Below are 21,821 nucleotides of genomic sequence, written 5' to 3' on the forward strand. Positions count from 1 at the left end.
AAGGTAATTTCGAGTTCTGGACATTAATGTGATCAAATGAATCTATCACCTCTCAATGTCCCACAGGTCATTTGCTTATGTTGGCAACAGATGCAAGCAAGTCCAAAATTTGAAAAACTTCAATGTCAACTCACACGGAAAGTAAAGTGTAAATCTGAAAAAACTGATCTTCGAAAACCAATGTTTCGACTGGAAAAAAGTAAAAAAATAAAAAAAAGGATTCCCCTCAGCACCCTCTGATTTCTGAGCGAGCTCCAGAATCAAAAACCCTGATTCACCTCAGAGGAGCAATTTATGTCTCCTGCTGAATGCGAAGGGCTGAAAACAATCTTAACCATTATAGACATTTCACATGCTTTACCTCATCGTTTGCACACATGGAACAACAGTAAGAGGTACTACTTTACTTGCACACAAGATAATAATACCTTCTCAACAAGTTGCTTCTCTGATTCCTCGTATTGTAAGCATCTGAAAATTCAGAAAAGTAAATTGTTAACACTAGAATTGCCAAATGCTGCATAGCATGTTTACTTTGAAGAAGCTGCAACTTCTTGTTCTGATGTTACATACATATTTGTTTTCATACAACCCTGATATTACTAATAGAAACATGGTACCTAGATATACGAACAACTGATAATCCTCATCACATATACTATTCATATTCCGCGTTAACAACATCAGCAGTAACAGATAAATTGCATGTGGGAAAATGCTTTCCTAAGGGGGTGGTTGGGCTTTTACATGGCTTTTTCACTTCTGCTTTTTTGGCTTATATCATCTCTAAAGCACCTTATAAGCCAAAAGAGCCAAAGTGAGAAAGCCAAGTAAGCCCAACCAAACACCCTCTAAACTGCTTCGAACTCTGTAGATGCTCCTTAACAAACAAAGAAACTACAATGGCTAAAACAAAAAGATGTACAAAATGCATATATTGACGTGACAAACTCTGTAGGTGTTCCTTATCAAACTCTGTATTGTACTTACTCATCTCGCAATTTGTCATTTTCAAGTGTCAAGGTCTTGTATTCATGAAACCGTTTTCGTTGAATAGCATCCCGATGCTGTCAAAGAAAGCCAACAACAAATCAGCCATGTAAGGACACTAATGGTATTTTGAAGATGTTCAATATCAATATGTGCTTCTAAGCGGACCAAAAGAATAAGCTTTGCGGTGTATAGCGTGTGCGTGCGCGCGTGCAGTGTGTGGGTATGGGTAACCAGACAGAAAAGATAATGCCCATGCTACTAGTCTCCCTTGCCTTCGTCTGGTGATTATTTATGTCGCTGATGACTCCGAGGGCATCAAAATTTCTCTTCTGTCCCATGCCTGTTAAAAATCAGAAAAACATTAACCAGATAGTTTTGATAAGTGACTGCAGAAAGATGGACTACTCACTACTCTGTGCACAGCTGCTTGTTGGAACATCAGCAGTCAGTAACTGATGCGGAACACTTGCTGGGGAACTACCAGTGCCCGCCTGCTTAGCACGATAAAGTGCACGGGATGCTTTAGGTAATGACTTGTTATCATAACCAAGGCGATGGCAATGCAGGCCCCTACAAAAATGATTAGTTCAAGCATGAAATTCGGATGACAGTAAGCCACCCAAAAAAGCATGACAAGGACAAAACAAACACCCACATATCAATAGAAAAAACAAACAGTAGTCATATTCATTTATCACAACAAACGCGTAAAAGTTCAAGGAGGATGCGGTTAACAACTAGCAGTTACCTAGTTAATATATCTCAAATGAGATAGTATTCAGCTTTTACAAGTTACGAAGTAAACTCAGATCTTAGGTAAAACAAGGAGGGAATCAATAGGCGCACGATTCAGGGTTAAAGTACTAGAACGCAGAGCAGCAGGCCATAGATGGAAGAGAGGAATTTTGTGAGGAAAAGGCTAATTACTCACAAGTACAATGCAGTCATGACTGGACATGACAATCCAATCTTCACTCATGTTCTTATCTCAGGCCATCCAGTTAACTCAAAATCGGTAACTTCCTACAGCGATCAACAAACTAAACCTCTTGCTGTTGCTAGTGCAGCAATGCTACAGTTCATGCACTACAGTGGTTCGCAGGGTTCTCATGCCCAGCACACATTCACAGTAGGTACAGCATCGCAAATATTTTCTTACGTCATTTTGCATGCCTGTGATGGCTCTTTTCAAGACATGCTTCTGCAATTGTAACAGAAGCACAGTTCTGATTTCATACTGCAATAAAACAGAAGTTTTTTGCTGAAAAAACTGGATCAAAATTTAAGTCTTATATGCATGTTGTGTAAGTGTTGTCAAATCATATGGGATGCTTTTTTAACATTTTGAATGGCAAACTCAGGACCTAGTGAGTGCACCCAATTAACATCACAAGTATGCTGCCAGCAGACGACATCAAAGAAAAAAGGTATGGACTATCCAGTAAATGGCAAGAACACCAAGACTATCAGCACTACCCTAAGGTCCCACAATATGCTCAGCCTTATGGTTCTTGATCAAACAGCATGTGTGGACTAACGAGTGACAAATTTTTGATTAAATGATTTGGCCGAATGATCCACAACAGGGCACACCTGCTAGCGTGATGAGATAATATTTGTGTGGGTCTATTGTAGATTAGAAATGTAACGAAGTTACTGTTACTGTTGCAAAAAAATCCGAAAGAAAAAAGCTTTACCAGTATTCATAAGTCATTTCTTTTAAACGATTCTCGAGCCTTTGATAAAGGACTGACTTCTCAAAGTCCTGCTTGTCGTGAGTAGGTTTGATGAAACTCGCATCAAGAATACCTGAAAATACCAACGGAATAAAAGATATGCACAATGTTTCTTCTATATTTTGCATAGGACACTAAGTAAAAGGCAAATGCTCATCATCTCCACCCACTTAAATCTACTCCCTATCTCTACTCTTTTCCCACTACAAAAAGTTATGACAAGAATGATGGTGTTTACATGCATATGTACCAATTTGATATACGCCTGCGATATCAGGGGTGCATGTGTCTCACACAAAAAGAACAAAATGTACATGTTTAAATAGCATACACTTCACAGTTTAGGCTGTATCTCAGAATTCTATGCACAATATCAAGATGCCCACTCCTTTGGTTCATGCATGTATCTGCTCACCACACCCACGTCATACGTAATGTCAGGCCTACTATGACACAAGTACAATAACCTCCCAACCAGTTTCTGATAATCTTCCTTATTCACCAGCTCTCCTGATTGTGTTGTCACTTGATGATTTTGTTCAATCTAAGTAGGGGTTGCACGACATCCCATCATGCCCATGTCACTCAAGAGATCTAAGATGTATTTCCGTTGGCACAAAGATATTCCCTTCTCTGTCCGAGCCAATTCAATACCAAGGAAGTATTTTAAATTACCCAAATCCTTTACCTCAAACTCCTTCCCCAGACACCCTTTCAATCTCTATATTTCCTTCTTATCATCTCCAGTGATGATAATGTCATCCACATAAACTGTAAGAATGGTGATCTTCCGATCAGAGTGTATGTAGAACACCGTGTGGTCACCGTTACACTGACCATACCCCATACCACGAACAACACGCCTGAATCTATCAATCCATGCCCTCGGTGATTGCTTCAGTCCATACAAGGATTTCTTCGGTCTGCATACCTTCTCCGTGGTCTCTGAAGTACCAAAACCTGGTGGTATCTCCATGTACACTTCTTCCTGCAACTCACCATGCAAGAAGGCATTCTTGACATCTAGTTGATGCAACTTCCACCCAAAGTTTGCAGCACAAGAAACCAATATCCTTACTGTGTTCATCTTTGCCACAGGAGCAAACGTCTCGTCATAGTCAATTCCATAAGTTTGACTATATCCTTTGGCAACCAATCTGGCCTTATACCGTTCCACTTTCCCCTCGGGATTCTACTTCACGCTTACTTTTCTGCCGGCAATGTGGTTAGCACCCACGTTTCGTTTTTCCTCAATGCTTCCAACTCTTCTATCATCGCTTCACACCACTTCAGATCTTGCTTTGCAGTCTTCCAATCCTTTGGGAGTGACACAGTTTGAAGAGAGGCAACAAACGCCATATAGGAAGGAGACAAAGCCTCATAAGACACCAAATTTTCAATGTCATGATCATCAAAAACATCAGGTGGTAAAGCCTTCTGTGCCGCTTCACGTGCCCCCTTTCGCAACGCAATAGACAGTTCCACTGTGTCAGATGAGCTTGCATCACTGCCCTGTTGCTCCCCTTGCACTGGCTGCTCCCCCTGCACGTGTGGTTGCCGTCGTGAATATACCAGATGTGTGTCAGATGAGCTATGCACTTGTGGCTGCCGCCGTGAATATACCAGATGTGTATCAGATGAGCTATGCACTTGTGGCACTTGTGGCTGCCGTCGAAAGTACACTAGGGGAATCTCCTGTCACCAATCTCGAACAGGGAGACAGAGATTACCAATCTGAATGGAACCCACTGTTGGCTGAACCTGGACCTGCACATCAGTTGGAGCACCAACCGAAATTGTACCCACAATTGGCTGGACTTGAACATGTACATCCTCATCAGTGTTAGTGCCCACAGAATCATCCTGAGAATGAGATACAGTCTTCTCCCCCTCTTTACCATCCTGCACACAGTTTAAGTGGTCAAGCTCTGCAAACAACAGACTTAGATTTGTCGGCCCACCATAGAATGGCTCAGACTCCTTGAAAGTGACGTCCATACTTAAAAATCGGCGTTTCTCAAAAGGACATCAACATTTGTACCCCTGCTGACTCAAAGGATAGCCTAGAAAAATACACTTCACTGCCCGCTGATATAGCTTCCCAACAGAAGGTTGGTGATCACGAACAAAACAGGTAATGCCAAACAACTTGTGGGGAACAACAAACTTATTTTCTCCAAACAGCAATTCACACGGCGATTTCATGCCGTGTATCCTTGAAGGTATCCGGTTGATCAGTATGTGGTTGTCCTAACTGCTTCACTCCACAAGAACTTGGGCACATTCATGGTAGGCATCAACGACCGAGCAACCTAAAAAAATATGTCAATTTTTCCTTCCTGCCACTCCATTCGAGGGGGCGGGGGTCCGGACAAGAAGTTTGATCAAGAATCCCTTGGTCAGACAAGAAGGCTCCAAAGGTGTTGTTCACATACTCTACTCTGTGCTATTGTCCGTCCTGATCACCTGCACCTGCTCTTAAAGTTTCTTCACCAAGACATGGAGATTTTGAAAGCAGCTGAACACCTCATCCTTGTGACGCATCAAGCAAATCCAAGTCATACGAGTATAGCAGTCAATAAAGGTAACAAAGTACTCATTCCATTCACTGACACAACTTGGCTCTTCCATACATCCGAATGAATGAGCATAAAAAGAGATATGCTCCTAAGCCCCGTACTTACATATGTAGCTCTTGTGTGTTTTGCATACTCGCAAGCATCACATGTCAGCTTGCCATTGCCTATTCCACACATAACATCCGAAAATATTCACTCATCTTATCAAACGAGACATGCCCCATCCTACAGTGATGGATCATCGCTTGCTTCTCCTTGTCCTCCATGGTCGCGGCACAAATCAATCCTAGTTGCACCCCCTGGTCCATATACCAGAGCCCCCTACGCCTAGTGCCAGTCCCACTGTTTGCCTCGTTAGTCGCTCCTGAATCTCGCAACCGAATTTGTCAAGGATCACACGGCCATCTATTTGATCAATGAAAGCAGTGAAAGAGACCAAATTGACAGGAAAAGCTGGCACATGTAAAACTGAGGATAGGGAGATGGTCGGAGTACACTTTACTGTACCAACCACAATGGCATGCTGTTTTGTGTCATCAGCAGTTTGTATAGTGCCCGTGTGAGAAGGATGATGCCTATTGTAAGACACGAACACGCAGGATTTGCCCACAACATGCCTATATGCTCCAGAGTCTAGAACCCATTTTGGACCATTCTCATTAGCAGCAAGAGATGCATTTTCCTGATTGTCTTCATCAATGGAGGTCCAGTGAGCACAGTCTCCTTAGCGAGCATCCAAGCCTGCGGTTTGGAGCTGTGATATGAAAGCATGAAGCTCCTCCACCTCAGCCCTCAACTTAACGGTCTGAGCATCCTTCTCAGGTGTCGCCCCCTCAACTGTTTCCTCCACCTTCCTCTTGAGGCTTTTCAATTCCTCCGTAAGCCTCTCAACCTCTGCTACAGTCATGTTGTATTCCTTCTCTGACCCTGCACTGGCCTTCTCTACACTTCCCTCACCACTCTTCTCTAGCTCCACATCACCCCTTCTCATGTCATCATTCCCTAGATAGTCGATGACTGCATGGTGAGCACCAACCGCATCTATGGTATCGGCCATCTCCTCCAGAATAACAGCATTCTTGGCGCTGCCAGCAACACCATCGGTCGGCCCTGCAAAACGCGCCTCGATGGTCACAAGACGGCATCCCTTGCCGACCTCCTGCTCCATCAGGAAGAGCCTCGCCTTGAGCATGAGGCTCTCCCCCTCAAGCTCTTCTCCTCTGCAATCAACAGCAGCAGCTCCAACACACAACACCTCATCGACTTACAGTAGCAGCAAAACCAGCAACTCAGATGCCCAGCAGCAGCTCCAGCAGCAACAGCACACAGCAGCACTCAAGTGCAAGCAGCAACAACAGCCTATTCCTCCTTCCCCTGCAAACAGCAGCAGTGAGCACAGCAGACCAGCACCAGCCACCAGCACACAGCTGCACCCTACTCCAGCAGAACAGCAGTAGCAGCAAAGGCAAAGCAACAACAAGCAGCAGCAATGCAATTCAGAACAGCAGCAGCTCGTCACCTCTCCTTCCTTTACCAATCTGCAGCAATCAGTAACCGAGAGAAGAAGTAGCAGAGTCAGCAACCACAGCCAGCTGCACCTCCTCTGCTTCCTCCCGCCCAGCAACAGCAGCTCGTCTGCTTCCTCACGCACAGCAACAGCAGCTCCCGCAGCCGCACTCGTCTTCCCGCGCCAGCCGAGACTCCTCTTAGCCAAGCCATCGCCAGCCACCAGGTCCCTTCGTACTGCCCCACCACCTCGCGCGCGTGCAGAGATCGAAGGCGATGAGAACGAGAGGAGAGCAGCGGGATGAGGCTTTAGAGAGAACAGTAGGTGTGGAAGTAGAGGAATCTTAGGTAGGTTCAGATAGTTCAACTACAACATGCCCATCCATGCCACAAGCTGTATATAACCACACACACACACCACCTAACAGCTGTGCCAACTGGCATGCCAGGTCACACCTGCCAGGTGTGGCCAGGTGTGACATTCTCCCCTCCTTAAGCAGTGTCTTCATCTTGTACGCCTTGGTCTTCATTGTCCCAGATGGTCGCCGTCGGAAAGCGTTGTCGCAACACGTTGTAATCTTCCCAGGTCATGACTGAATTTGTGCCCGCACCCCACTGGACCTTGAGCTCCACGATCGCGACTTTCCCCCTCTTGGTCATGCGCCGCTCCAGGATCCATGTTGGCTCCATGGCCGCAGTAGACAGGTCCGGAACACTTAGTAGCTCGGCGAAGACTGGCGTGTAATCCGGCATGAAAGGCTTCAGCTGGGATACGTGGAAGACGGGATGCATTCTGCTGGCTTCTGGAAGATCCAGCTTGTACGCCAATGGCCCGATCTTCTCTAGCACGGTGTAAGGCCCGAAGAACTTGAATGATAGCTTGGCGCAGGGGCGGCTGACGACGGACTGCAGAACATATGGCTCCAGCTTCAGAAGGACTTGCTCCCCCACCTCGAAATGACGCTATGTTCGATTGCGATCCGCTTGCTTCTTGAATCGGCATTGAGCTCGTTCCAGCTGTGCTCGAATCCGCGCGGTGTGCGCCTCCCAATCCATGTCATCTCCCGCAGGCGTCTCAACCGGCCATGTTGCCATCGCCCCCAGATTTGCATCCTTGCCATACAGAGCCTTGAAGGGGGTGCAGTTCAGGGAAGAATGGAAGGTGGAGTTGTACCAGAATTCTGCCATGGGCAGCCAAGGACGCCAGCGTCGTGGTGCGTCGTGCACACCGCAATGGAGATACATCTCCATGCACTGGTTGACGTGCTCGCTCTGGCCGTCGGCTGTGGGTGGTACGCGGTGGAGTAGAGCAGCTTAGTGCCTGCTCCGGTGAGCAGCTCTCGCCACAGGTTGCTGGTGAAGACCTTGTCGCGATTGGAGACGATGGAGGAGGGAATGCCGTGTAGCTTGACGACGTTGTCCCAGAACGCTCGTGCCACCTGCTGAGCTTGAAACGGGAGTCACAGAGGGATGAAGTGGGCGAACTTGGTGAAGCAATCGATAACCACCATGATGGTGTCGAATCCCTCGGAGAAGAGCAATCCCTCCACGAAGTCCGTGGTCAGATCCTCCTAGGGAGCCGTTGGCACGGGCAAGGGTGCCAAAAGTCCAGTCGGCTTGGAGTGCTCGTGCTTGGCCTGCTGGCAGGTCGCGCACTGTTGCACGAATTCCCCGATGTCGCGCTTCATCCTGCGCCAGTCGAAGTGCTTGCGCACTCGCTGGTAGGTCGCTATAGAACCCAAGTGGCCACCCCCGCGATGTTGTGTAGGGCGGCAATGAGCTTGGTGCGCAACGCGGTGTTGGCGCCGATCCAGATGCAGTCGACGCGCCGGATGACGCCCCAATGCAGCTTGTAGCCGTCCGCGTCAGGGCTGGAGATGGCGAGTTGCTGGAGACGTTTCTGCGCGTCGGCGTCCGTGGTGTAGGAGTTAAAGACTTCCTCGATACACGCAGGCTGGCAGGTCGACAGGGCGTTGAGGTCCAGCTGCTTGCCCACCCGAGAGAGAGCGTCTGCGGCGCCGTTGTCCAGGCCATGCTTCTACTGAAACCTAAATTGGAGGCCGACAAGCTTCGCCATGGCCTTGCGCTGCAACTCTGTCTCCAGGTGTTGCTCCCCCAAATTGCACAGCGACTTGTGGTCGGTGAGGATGTCGAATGGCCCGCGCTGCAGGTATTGGCGCCATTTATCGACCGCCATCATAACGGCAAGAAACTCCTTCTCATAAGTGGACAGCTGCTGGTTGCGGACGCCCAACGCCTTGCTGAAGAAAGCGACGGGGTGACCCTCCTGGACCAACGCGGCGCCCATCCCGGTGTCGCAGGCATCCGTTTCGATGGCGAAGGGCTTGTCGAAGTTGGGCAGCGCCAGGACTGGAGTTGTCGTCATTGCCTTTTTTAGCAGATCAAAAGCAGCTTGAGCTTGCTCGGTCCACATGAAGCCTTTCTTGGTAAGCAGCTGAGTAAGGGGCTTGGCGATGATGCCGTAATGGGGAACGAACTTCCTGTAATAGTCGGTGAGGCCCAGGAATCCCTGTAGCTCAGTTGCGTTGGTCGGCGTTGGCCAATGCTCCATGGCATGCGTCTCCTCCCTGTCTGTGGCCACCCCATCCTTGGAGATCACGTGTCCGAGATAGACGATGTGGTCGCACGCGAAGCTGCACTTGGACTCCTTGACGAACAGCTAGTGCGCCCGAAGGAGTTCGAAGACAATGCGCAGGTGCTCGAGATGTTCCTCCATGGTTTCACTGAAGACGAGGATGTCGTCCAAAAAAATGATGATGAACTTGCGAACATGTGAAAGCACAATATGCTCCCTTGATGGTTTTGATAATTTATGACAACATACATTGTCTCTTGGACTAACACTTTTACCTAGTATATTTCAGGTTTAGTCCTTAGAGAGCCTTGGCTATATGATTGTGTGGAGAAGCCCCTTGGTACAAGAAAGAAATAAAATTGACTCAAGCTTCAAGCAAGAAGACTCTACATTTTATATTTATGAGAAATCACTTTTGAGTCCATAGAAAAGCCAATACTATTAAAAGAGGGTGAGGTATTAAAATGAACTGATTGCTCAAATGCTCACAGATAGCCACCAAAAATACTCAGTCATTCTCCCACAAAACACTTCTGTCCAGATCCACATATCCAAAATCGATGCCACCAAGTTTTCAGATTCGGCCCTACCGATTTTCAACCCACACAGAACCCTAGCCAAACCTACCATTTCGGTACAACCGATTCTGCATCGGTGCTACCGAGCTCAGGTGACCAACTTTCTGTTGCCTCGGTGCACAAAATCAGAATTTCCGAGTTTTGGTATCGGTGTCACCGAGTTGGGCCATCTGACCGTTAGCCACCTTTTCGTCTCCACCGAGTTGTGTATATCGGTCTCACCGAGATTCAAAAGTTCTTGCCTTTTGTGCAAGTCGGTAACACCGAGTTTATGACTTCGGTGTCACCGAGTTGGTCTCTTTAGGTGTAACAGTTGGATTTTGGATGTTGCCTATATATACCCCTCCACCTACCTCTCATTCGTAGAGGAAACACTCGGAACACACACTTCATTGCCAGAACCACTTTTCTGAGAGAGAGCCACCTACTCATGTGTTGAGATAAAGATATTCCAATCCATCCGTTTGAAACTTGATTTATAGCCTCCCCAAGTTGCTTTCCACCAAATCAATCTCTCCTACCCATGCCTATTCTGTGAGAGAGTGATTTAGTGTTGAGGAGACTATCTTTGAAGCACAAGAGCAAGGAGTTCATCATTCTACCACATCTATTACCATTTGGAGGGTGGTGCATCCTAGATTGGTTAGGTGTCGCTTGGGAGCTTCCTACTTCGTGTTGTGGAGTTGAACCAAGATGTTTGTAAGGACAAGGAGATCGCCTACTTCGTAAAGATCTACCGTGAGTGAGGCTAGTCATGTGTGGACGGAAGCCGTGGTGGAATAGACAAGGTCGCTTCTTCGTGGACCCCTTGTGGGTGGAGCCCTCCGTGGACTCTGCGCAGCCGTTACCCTCCGTGGGTTGAAGTCTCCACTAACATGGACGTACGATAGCGCCACTTATCGGAAACATGCCAAAAATCGCACAGTCAACTTCTTCGCGTTTGATCTTCCAAAACTCTACTCCTTAGTACATGTGTAAAGTCTTTATTTTCCGCTGCCATATTTGTTGACTAGCATGTGTAGAGTGCACTAGACTTGTTAGAATCGCTAAAATCTGCCAACCATTAAATTGGGAAAAGGCTAGGATTTTAATTTATGCAAGTAGTCTATTCACCCCCGCCCCCTCTAGACACCTCTTCTATCGATCCCTCAATTGGTATCAGAGCAAGGTCTCCAAAACCTTGGTTTAACCACCATTGAAGGAAGATGAATGTGACTAGTTCCGGAATTTTTAGTTGTAGAGTGCCCATTCTCAATGGTGAGTATTATAGACAATGGAAAGATGAAATGCTTGATATATTTGATGAGTTCCATTTGCGCAAGTATGTTGAATATCCTAAGCGCCTCCCATTGATCCCATACATCCTTCTCATGATGATGAAATTGATATGCTTGGTAATCTTAACACTGTTAATCTAATCATTAGAGGACTACCAAGAAATGTGCTTAATCAACTGCAGAACTTTGAATGTGCTCATACTTTGTGGAAAGACTTAGAGGAAAGATATCCAAATTATTCCTTGAAAAATCTTGATATCATTATCCACAAATGCATTGCCTTTCACAAAATGAAGCCAACCGATCCTAATTTTGATAAATGCCTATTTGAGCTTCGTGACTTCATGGGTGCTAAAGATGTCACTACTATTAACAATATCATTCTTGATGTCATTCGCATGCATAAATATGAACATTGTCATAGTCAAATTTCTTATGAAATTCTTGTTTCTTATGATGAGGGAATTTTGTCCGACGACGACAATGTGGAGCATGGCTACTACGATGAAGATGAAGGGTTTGACATCGAGTATGAGAAGACCATTAGGAACCTTAATCTTATGGCGAACCTTAGAGACTACATGGCCGGTGGAAAGGAGTGGGTTCTCGACAGTGGATGCGCCGATCACATGACCGGAGATAAAGACATGTTCCATGAGATCACACCAAACCATGGACCTCGAAGGTATGTGACCTTTGGAGACAACTCCAAGGGTAAGGCACTTGATCTTGGTAAGGTGGCCATATCTCATGATAGCTCTATTCAAAATGTCATGCTTGTTGAATCCCTTGGCTACAATCTGCTTTCCGTATCTAGACTAACATTCAATGTGCTATTTAAGAAAGTTGACTGTCAAGTGTTTTGTAGCGACAATTATAACATGGTCTTCACTGGTTTTCGTAGAGGTGATCTATACATTGTCGATTTCTCTAAAAAATACAAACCCCGTACATGTCTTATTGCAAAATCTTCTAAAGGTTGGTTATGGCATAGAAGGTTAGGACATGTAGGTATGCGTAATCTCGACAAGCTTATCAAAGGTGATCATATTCTTGATGTTAAAGATGTTATCTTTGACAAAGATAGACTTTGTAGCGCTTGCCAAGCAGGAAAGCAAGTTGGTGAAAGTCATCCCGTGAAGAACATCATGACTACAAGAAGGCCACTCGAGCTGCTTCACATGGATCTTTTCGGTCCCAATGCTTACAAGAGCCTCGGTGGAAATTTTTATGGTTTAGTCATTGTTGATGATTTTTTCAGATTTACGTGGGTATTCTTTCTTGATAAGTCGCAGGTACAACTGATCTTCAAGAACTTCGCTCGGAAAGCTCAAAATCAGTTTGAAGGGAAGATCAAGAAGGTTCGGAGCGATAACGGAACGGAGTTCAAGAACACTAATGTGAATACTTTTCTTGACGAAGAAGGTATCTCACATGAGTTCTCGGCGACGTACACACCTCAACAAAATGGAGTTGTTGAGAGGAAGGACTGGACTCTCATAGAGATGGTCGGAACGATGCTTGACGAATACAAGACGCCAAGACACCTTTGGGCAGAAGCCGTGGAAACAGCTTGTCATGCCATAAACCGACTCTACTTACACAAGCTTCTCGGTAAAACGGCATACGAGCTACTCACCGGTAACAAACCCCAAGTTGGATACTTTCGAGTATTCGGCTCAAAGTGCTATATTGTTGAGAACCATAGTCGCGCTAAATTTGCTCCTAAATCTCAAGAAGGTTTCCTACTCGGTTACAGCTCAAACTCTCACATTTACCGTGTCTACAACAGCTTCACTCGAAAAGTTGAAGAGATGGTAGATGTGAAGTTTGATGAGACTAATGGTTCGCAAGTCGAACAATTGCCAAATGATGTAGGAGAAAAGGAACCTTCGAAAGCCATCCAAGATCTACTTATCGGCAAGATTCGTCCCATGGAGGTGAAGGAAAGTACTTCATCAATTCAAGTGGAAGCTCCTACTTCGCGTAGGCGAACCACAAAACGACATGGAGGCATCCACAAGCGGTACACGACATGATGAAAAGGAAGAAGTACATCGTGATGATCCACCTCAACCTTCCTCACCACCACCTCAAGGAGTTGACACCGTCAACGACAACGTGCAAGATGATGATGATGATGATGGAGCTCCACCATCCAACAAGAAGCTGTCACGAGTTCGAGCAAGAGTGGACAAGGATCATCCGTTGAAACAAATCTTCGGTGACATACAAACCAGGAGAATCACTTGCTCTAAAACTCGTTTAGCTAACTTTTATGAGCATTATTCTTTCATCTCTAGCATTGAGCCTTTGAAGGTTGAAGAAGCCCTTCAAGACCCGGATTGGGTGAATGCCATGCACGAAGAGCTACACAACTTCGAAAGGAATCAAATACGGACACTTGTTGAAAAGCCCGAAGGTGAGCAAAACATCATTGGTACAAGATGGGTGTTTCGGAACAAGATGAAGATGAACAAGTTGTACGTAACAAGCCGCATCTCGTAGCCCAAGGATACACGCAAGTCGAAGATATGGACTATGGTGAGACTTATGCTCCCGTTGCTAGACTTGAAGCCATTCGCATTCTTCTCGCTTATGACAATCACCATGATATTACTCTTTACCAAATGGATACCAAAAGTGCTTTTCTAAATGGTGAAATTGAGGAGGAGGTTTATGTCAAACAACCTCCCGGATTTGTGAACCCTAAGAAAGCTAATCATGTTTACAAACTTCGTAAAGCTTTATATGGTCTTAAACAAGCCTCTAAAAGTTGGTACAAATGTCTAATGAAGTTTCTCATTGAAAAGGGTTTTGAAACTAGTAAAATTTATGCTACCTTATTCACTAAAAGAGTTAATGACGAACTATTTGTATGCCAAATATATGTGGAATATTATCTTTGGTTCTACTAACCCACATTTTAGTGAAAATTTTAGAAAGTTGATGTCAGAGAAATATGAGATGTCAATGATGTGTGAGCTGAAATTCTTCCTTAGCTTGCAAATCAAACAATCGATAGAAGGTACATTTATCTCACAAACCAAGTACACCAAGGACTTGATCAAGAAGTTCAACATGCAAGAGTGCAAAGGTATGAGAACCCTATGCCTACTAGTGGACAAGTTGACCTCACCAAGGAGGACAAACCAGTTAATCAAAAGGTTTATCGATCGATTATTGGTTCATTGCTATATCTATGTGCCTCCCGTCCTGACATCATGTTGAGTGTTTGCATGTGTGCCCGATATTAAGCGGCACCTAAGGAGAGTCATCTATTGGCTGTTAAAAGAATAGTGAGATACCTGATACATACACCAAACTTTGGCATACGGTATCCCAAGGGATCTTCTTTTAATCTTGTTGGCTATTCCGACTCGGACTATGACGGAGACAAGGTTGATAGAAATTCCACCTCGGGTACATGTCAATTTCTTGGGAGATCTCTTGTGCCCTGGTCATCCAAGAAACAATACTCGGTATCTTTATCTACTGCCGAAGTTGAATATATAGCTGCCGGATCATGCTGTGCACAATTACTATTAAAATTGTCTATAATCCTGTGCAACATTCTCGAACAAAACATATTCAAGTGCGACATCATTTCATTCGTGACCATGCTGGTAAAGGAGATATAGATCTTAAGCATGTTCATACCGACAAACAATTAGCTGATATCTTTACCTAACCACTTGATGAGAAAGTATTTTGTCATTTGAGGAGTGAGTTGAACATCATTGATGCTTCAAACTTGAGCTAGATGTCAGGACCCAACGAAGAAGAACCAGCAGCCTTTCAAATTTAAAAGAAGGCGCCAAGCAACCGCAACCGCCCATCGTCGATCCAACGCCTCAGAAGCTCCCGTACCGTTTCGCTTGTGCCAGATGTAACAGGCGACGTTGATCGACGATCCGATGGCTCCGCTTCATCCCCTCGTCGTTGTAGCCTTTCCGGCACCTGTGATGAGCGTCGGCCACCTTTCTTACTGCCTACTTTAGTTTTTACCGCACTTTGTAAGGCTATAAAGCCATGAATCCTAGCTCGTGGAGCTCATGTCTTGTTGTTAGGGTTTCCCCCTTTGCACCGCCAGTGTTCCTGGCCGGCTTAGGTGCCTCTGGATGTAAACTACTCTCGGCAATTTGCCTCTGAAATCCCATCGACGCACCACTGAATCCTCTGTGTAATCGTTCCTAGACCTTCAGGGTCTGACAAGTGGTAATCAGAGCCTTTGTTCCTTGGCGGCGTCTTCGATCGGGAGGCGGAAATGGGGTTGGAGGAGCCGTAAAATTCCCCTTCTCCCCTCAGGTCGCGGCGGCGGTGACTATCGATGGCGCTGGTGGCGGCGATGTTCGGTACAGGTTTGGTGTTGGTGAGTGGTTGCACAAGCTCCCTGCTTGTGTGATAAAATCCCACCTCCCACCCAGATCCGGTGTACTTGGTGGCGTGGCGTAGGCGACGATGCAGGCGGCGGCAGGATCAGCAGCACAAAGGCCGGGTTGCAGCGCAAGCTGTCGTAAAAATTCCTTCTCTTGTGGCTGTCGATCTCTCTACAGAAAGGTAACTTGGCTCCCTGCCAGTCTAAACCCTCTCTGTAGTTTCTCCCCGATGGCTGGTCCAGGTGATTCTTCCTCCACCGACCAGTTGGAGTTCACCTCCCTACAGCTAGATGTTCAGTTGCTCCAAAAGAACAGGGAGCAAGACCGCGTGGAGTTTGAGGAGTTCAGGGATTATGTGCAAGCAAATTTCCAATCAGTACAAAAATCCTTAGCAGATCTCCAGGGTTCACTTTCAAGTTTCATTTCTGGTTTTCCTAAGCCCAGAGAAGCTCCACACAACCCACTGGATGTGCCTCAAGCTAGTGCTGTGGCTAACATACCACAAGGTCCAGCTCAAAGAATTCAAGACCCTCTGAAATCTCCTGATACAGTTGGGTCTGCCATTCTGGTGGACAAGCACACTGGTAAAGAACTCAACCTTGATGGTAGCATCAAACACCCTTATAGGCACCCACACTTTGCTGACAAGCAACTGCCCCAAGATGCAAAGTCGCAACCTGCAGCTGTTCAGACTCAACAAGTTGTTCAGATGGAACAAGAACAGAGGGAGGGGCTGAATGCAAACTTGGACAGAAGAGTAGGAGCCCCACAAAGGGATATGGGTCAAGATAACAGAAGACAATTCACATTAGTCAAACCTGCTAAGTACAATATTCCTGAATTTGATGGAGTGGGCACTGACTCCTGGATCCAAACCATAGAAATGTACTTTGAAGCTGCTAGAACTCCAATTGAGCAGAAGACTGAAATAGTTGTTACTTATCTAAAAGGGCCTGCTATTGAATGGTGGAGAGGCACGGGTATGGTGGCTAATACTATACCTTGGTATAGGTTCTGTAGATTTGTGGGAGACAGATTCTCAAAGACCTCAGTATGTGACAATGTAAGAGCCTTTCACAATCTTTCTCAGTCTGGAACAGTTAATGATTATGTCCTCAAATTTGAGCAAGCTATGAATTTGATGAGGAGGGATAATCCAGTGTTGCCCAATGATTATTACAAGAACAGCTTCATCTCTGGATTGAGTGACAGAATACAGCATCATGTTCAATGCCATGAACCACCTGATCTTCAAAAGGCTATCTGGTTAGCTTGGAGAATGGAACAGGCTCAACCTCTAAAGAAACCAACTCCTTCCCCTGCCTACTTCTCCCAAGAAAGAAAACAGCTGCAATTTGACCCTGGCAAACCTAACCCAATCAATACTGCTTCTATAATCCAACAGGCAAGAGTAAAAGGAATTTGCTACAAGTGTAAGGAGTCATGGTTCCCTGACCATAAGAAGGTGTGCAAACTGGCAAATCAAGCTCAAATTCAAGCTCTCCAAGAATCTTGCGCTGATGATGCTGAACTAGTCTACTATACTGAAGTTACTGATGAGGGTGAACCTCCTCCACCTCCTGACTTGGATGACACACCTCTCCAAATTTCTATGAATGCCCTAATGGGTTTGAGCACTACCAAAAAGCTGAGCTTTACAGTCACTGTTATGATTGGTAACACTCCAGCTACTGCTCTCACAGACAGTGGTAGTACTGCCACTTTTATCACACCCAAGATAGCAGCCTTAGCTAAGTGCACCCTAACCCCTACAAAAAGAAAACAGGTTCTGGTTACTAATGAAGAAACACTCTGGTCTGAATTTATTGCCCTTCAAGCACCATTCTCCCTGCAAGGCACAAACTTTTCCACAGATTTCAGAGTTCTGAAGCTCCAAGGTTATGATATTATTTTGGGAGCTGATTGGATGGCTTCTTTCAGCCCAGTAGAATTGGACTTTGATGAGATGCAGGTTAAGTTAACACTGAAAAATGGAGAGAAGATAATTCTCAAGGATGAAAGTTTTCCAACTGCCCCTGTTCAAGAATTGGATAACAAGGAAACTCTCTTAGAGGAACATGTGTGTGGAGCTGTCCTATACCTTAACAGAATCTCTGTGGTGGAACCAATTGATACTGTGGTGCCTAAACCAGTGCAACAAATACTAGATAAATTCCCCCCTGTTTTCAGTACCCCTACTACCCTACCCCCAAGAAGGTTCATAGATCATGTGATCACCTTCACACCACAGGCTAAAATCATAAATCAGAGACCTTACAGACTTCCACACCACCAAAAGGATATCATGGAAGGCATTGTTAAGGACATGATCAAAAACCAAGTGATTAAGGATAGCAAGAGTCCTTATTCATCCCCTGCCTTGTTGGTCAAAAAGAAAGACATGACTTGGAGATTAGTGAATGATTTCAGAAAAGTCAATGAGCAGACTGTCAAAAATAAATACCCCATTCCTGTCATTGAGGATTTACTGGATGAATTAAAAGGAGCTACTGTTTTTTCCAAGCTTGACCTAAGAAGTGGATATCATGAGATTAGAATGAAAGAGGAAGATATTCCTAAAACAGCATTCAGTGCTCAGTGTGGCCACTATGAATGTCTGGTTGTTAGAGTTATAATATAAGTCATGTACCCTTTTGTATTTATCCCAATATATAAGGAGTTTCCTGCATATAGTCCACCACCTATACATGTATATCTACTGGCCTATGGCCTCATGGGAATATAAGTTGCTTATTCGGCTCGTGCAACTCGTGCTCCGATCCAATCTCGTCTCCCCGCCTCGTCTCCATTGCTGCCTGTCCCGATCGGGCTCCCCTCCTGCCGGTCTTCATCAGATCGCTGGATTCCTTCCCGCGGATTGAATCAGCCTGCAGGCGTCACCAGGATCCCCTCCCGTCTCTTCCAGTGGATCCACCCAGCGCTGCTGGATCTCGCCCCGATCCCGATCCAGATTCCCCTTGCAGGTCTTCCTCAAGTCACGGATCCTCTCCTGATCCTTCCTGCTGGAACGCACCGGCAGCCAGTCCCTGTTCCGCTACGTAAACTGCTCCCTAATGTCTTCGTTTCGACCAGCAGCCAGTTCCTGTCGCCCGATCTGACCCGATTCATCCCCAGATCTCCGCCGGCTCAATCCATTGTTGCCTGCTGGATCCCGTCGCCCCCCCCCCCCCTGCTGTTGAATTCGTCGAATTTTCACCGGATTCTCCTGTCTCGACGTGATCTCTAAGAAAAAAGGAAAAAAAAAAAGAATGTCTTCTGCATCCGGGTACGTTGTTGTTCCTCGTTGTCCGGTGATCTTTGATGGCACTAACTACACCGAGTTCATTGGCTTCATGCGTATTCACATGCGTGGCATCCGCCTATGGGGTTTTCTTTCTGGCGAGGTCTGCTGTCCGCCATGTCCGATTCCTCCCGTAGCTCCCACTCCGCCGACCCCACCGGCTCTTCCTGCGGATGCTCCTCAGGCCACAAAGGATGCGGCTAAGCTTGTTGATGAGGCCGCTGTGAGTGCTTATGATGAGAAGGTCTTGGCTTATGAGGAGGCTCTTCAGACGTATCGTGATGCTCTGTCTGCTTACACCCAGTGGCTTGATGATGCTCGTGCTGCACTGTTCTCACTGCTAGCGTTCTGCCTCAGTTTGCCTCTGAGTTTCTGGGCCTTCCTACTGTGTTTGAGATGTGGACTCGCCTTCGTCAGCGCTATGAGCCCTCTGGTGATGCCTTATACCTCTCTATGGTCCGTTAGGAGCATGCTCTTCAGCAGGGTTACTCTACTGTTGATGATTTCTATGCACAGAGTTCTGCTATCTGGCGCCAGCTTGATTCTCTCCGCAGTGCTGGTTGTCGTACTTGCCCCTGTTGCCAGGCCGTCCAGGCCGACTTGGAGTTTCCTCGCGTCTACGAGTTCCTGTCTCGGCTCCGTAAGAAGTTTGAGCCCCGGCGTGCTCAGTTGTTTGCTCGTGGTCGTATTTCTCTCATGGAGGCGCTTTTTGAGATTCGTGCTGAGGAGACTCGCTTACGTGGTGTTGGTTTGCTGGAGGTTCCCTCGGTGCTCGCTGCTCGGACTTTTTCTCCGCCACCTGCTGCACCGACCCCTTCTCGCTCGAGTGCTCCGCCGCTCTTGCCCACTCCTTCTGGAGGCTCAGGTCGCCCCCATCCACATTGTGACTACTGCAACAATGGTCATATTGAGTCCCACTGCTACACGAAGAAGAAACACTTGCGCAAGGCGCGATCATCATCTACAGCGACTTCGTCATCTACCTCGACAGCTTCAGCCATCGCTTTGACTGAGCAGGATATTCTAAGACTTAAGCGTCTGCTCGCTGCCTTAGGTTCTTCCTCAACGGGTACTGCTGGTTCTGTGACTGAGGCTTCCCGCACTGAGCAACCACCTTCTACACAGTCAGGTACATCCCCATGGGTTCTGGACTCTGGAGCTTCCTTCATATGACTTCTAATTCTTCCACTCTGTCCTCTCTTCGATCGCTTGATTCTCCTGTTCATCTCCTCACCGCTGATGGTACTCCCCTTTCTATCGTTAGTAGAGGCAATCTTACCACTCCTTATTATGTTCCTGATGTTGCTCATGTTCCTCGAGTTACCATGAATCTGTTTTCCGCTGGTCAACTTGTTGATTCTGGTTGTCGTGTCATCCTTGACCTTGACTCTTGTCCTGTCCAGGACCGTCGCACGCACACTCTGGTTGGGGCTGGTCCTCGCCGCCGTGATTCTGAGGGTCTTTGGGAGTTGGACTGGCTTCATGTTCCTTCCGCTGCCCACTCTATCGCTAGTTCTTCCGCTTTGGTCGCCTCGGCTACTGGTTCCTTCCAGCAGTGGCATCATCGACTTGGTCATCTGTGTGGTTCTCGTTTGTCGTCGTTAGTTGGTCGAGGTCTTCTGGGGTCTGTCTCAGGAGATGCCTCTTTAGAGTGTCAGGGTTGTCGTCTTGGCAAGCAGATTCAGTTACCATATCCACATAGTGAGTCAGTGTCTAAGCGTCCTTTTGATTTAGTTCACCCCGATGTATGGGGTCCGGCTCCCTTCGCTTCGAAAGGGGGTCATAAATACTATATTATTTTCATAGATGACTTCTCTCGTTACACATGACTTTATTTCATGACTTCTCGTAGTGAGGTGCTGTCCATTTATAAGCGTTTTGCTGCCATGGTTCATACTCAGTTCTCTTCTCCCATTCGTGTGTTTCGTGCTAATTCCGCTGGCGAGTATCTCTCTAAGATGTTGTGTGGTGTTCTTGCTGAGCAAGGGACTCTCCCTCAATTCCCTTGTCCTGGTGCTCACGCTCAGAATGGCGTGGCTGAGCGCAAGCATCATCATCTTCTTGAGACGGCTCGTGCATTGATGATTGCTGCCTCTCTCCCGCCTCATTTTTGGGTTGAGGCCGTCTCCACCTCCACCTATCTCATCAATCTCCAGCCTTCCGCTGCTCTACAAGGTGGTGTTCCTTTCCAGCGTCTTTTTGATCGTTCTCACGACTATTCGATGCTTCGCTTGTTTGGTTGTGTTTGCTATGTTCTTCTTGCCCCCCGCGAACGCACCAAACTGACTGCTCAGTCTGTTGAGTGTGTCTTCTTAGGCTATAGTGATGAGCATAAGGGCTATCGTTGTTGAGATCCTATCGGTCGTCGGATGCGTATCTCTCGGGATGTGGCTTTCGATGAGTCTCGTCCCTTCTACCCACGCCCATCTTCCTCGACCTTTTCAGTGGAGGATATCTCTTTGCTCACTTTTCCTGACACACCTATTACACCCGTCGAGCCCTTGCCTATTCGTTCCGCTCCCTCTGCTTCTCCACCTCCAATCGATTTGTCGCCACCATCTTCCACGGTCTCCTCGCCTAGCATGTCACTGGATTCTACACCTTCATCTCCGTTGACTTCTTCGTCGCCACTCCCCGATTCTACCTTGGCGATTCCTCCTTCCATTGTTCCATCTTTTCCTCAGTGTTACACTCGTCGTTCACGTCATGTGGATGCCTCTGTGGATGTGTCGTCATCCTCATCTCAGCCTACTTATGGCTTGTGTTCTCGTCCTCGTCCACCTGTTGATCGCTTTGGATTTTCCACCGCTGGTGCTGCTGTTCTTGAGCCGACTACTTATCATCAGGCTGTTGTTCATCCTCAATGGCAGTTTGCG

The 21,821-nt window shown here is 46.6% G+C and overlaps 1 protein-coding gene across 1 annotated transcript in view; it reads right to left on the minus strand.

Moving 5' to 3' along the window:
• LOC123443660 (protein MICRORCHIDIA 6-like) overlaps positions 1–21,821 on the minus strand; it is a 46,696-nt gene that overhangs the window by 1,001 nt on the left and 23,874 nt on the right. The window contains exons 14-18 of the mRNA XM_045120142.1: positions 2,691–2,802; positions 1,403–1,563; positions 1,266–1,333; positions 991–1,067; positions 429–471 (exon numbers count right to left, since the gene is read on the minus strand). Of these exons, the coding sequence (XP_044976077.1) occupies positions 429–471; positions 991–1,067; positions 1,266–1,333; positions 1,403–1,563; positions 2,691–2,802 (461 nt within the window). The remainder of the gene's footprint in view (positions 1–428; positions 472–990; positions 1,068–1,265; positions 1,334–1,402; positions 1,564–2,690; positions 2,803–21,821) is intronic.

The sequence above is a fragment of the Hordeum vulgare genome, chromosome 3H, assembly GCF_904849725.1.
Source record: "Hordeum vulgare subsp. vulgare chromosome 3H, MorexV3_pseudomolecules_assembly, whole genome shotgun sequence".
In the NCBI taxonomy this organism is placed as follows: Eukaryota; Viridiplantae; Streptophyta; class Magnoliopsida; order Poales; family Poaceae; genus Hordeum; species Hordeum vulgare.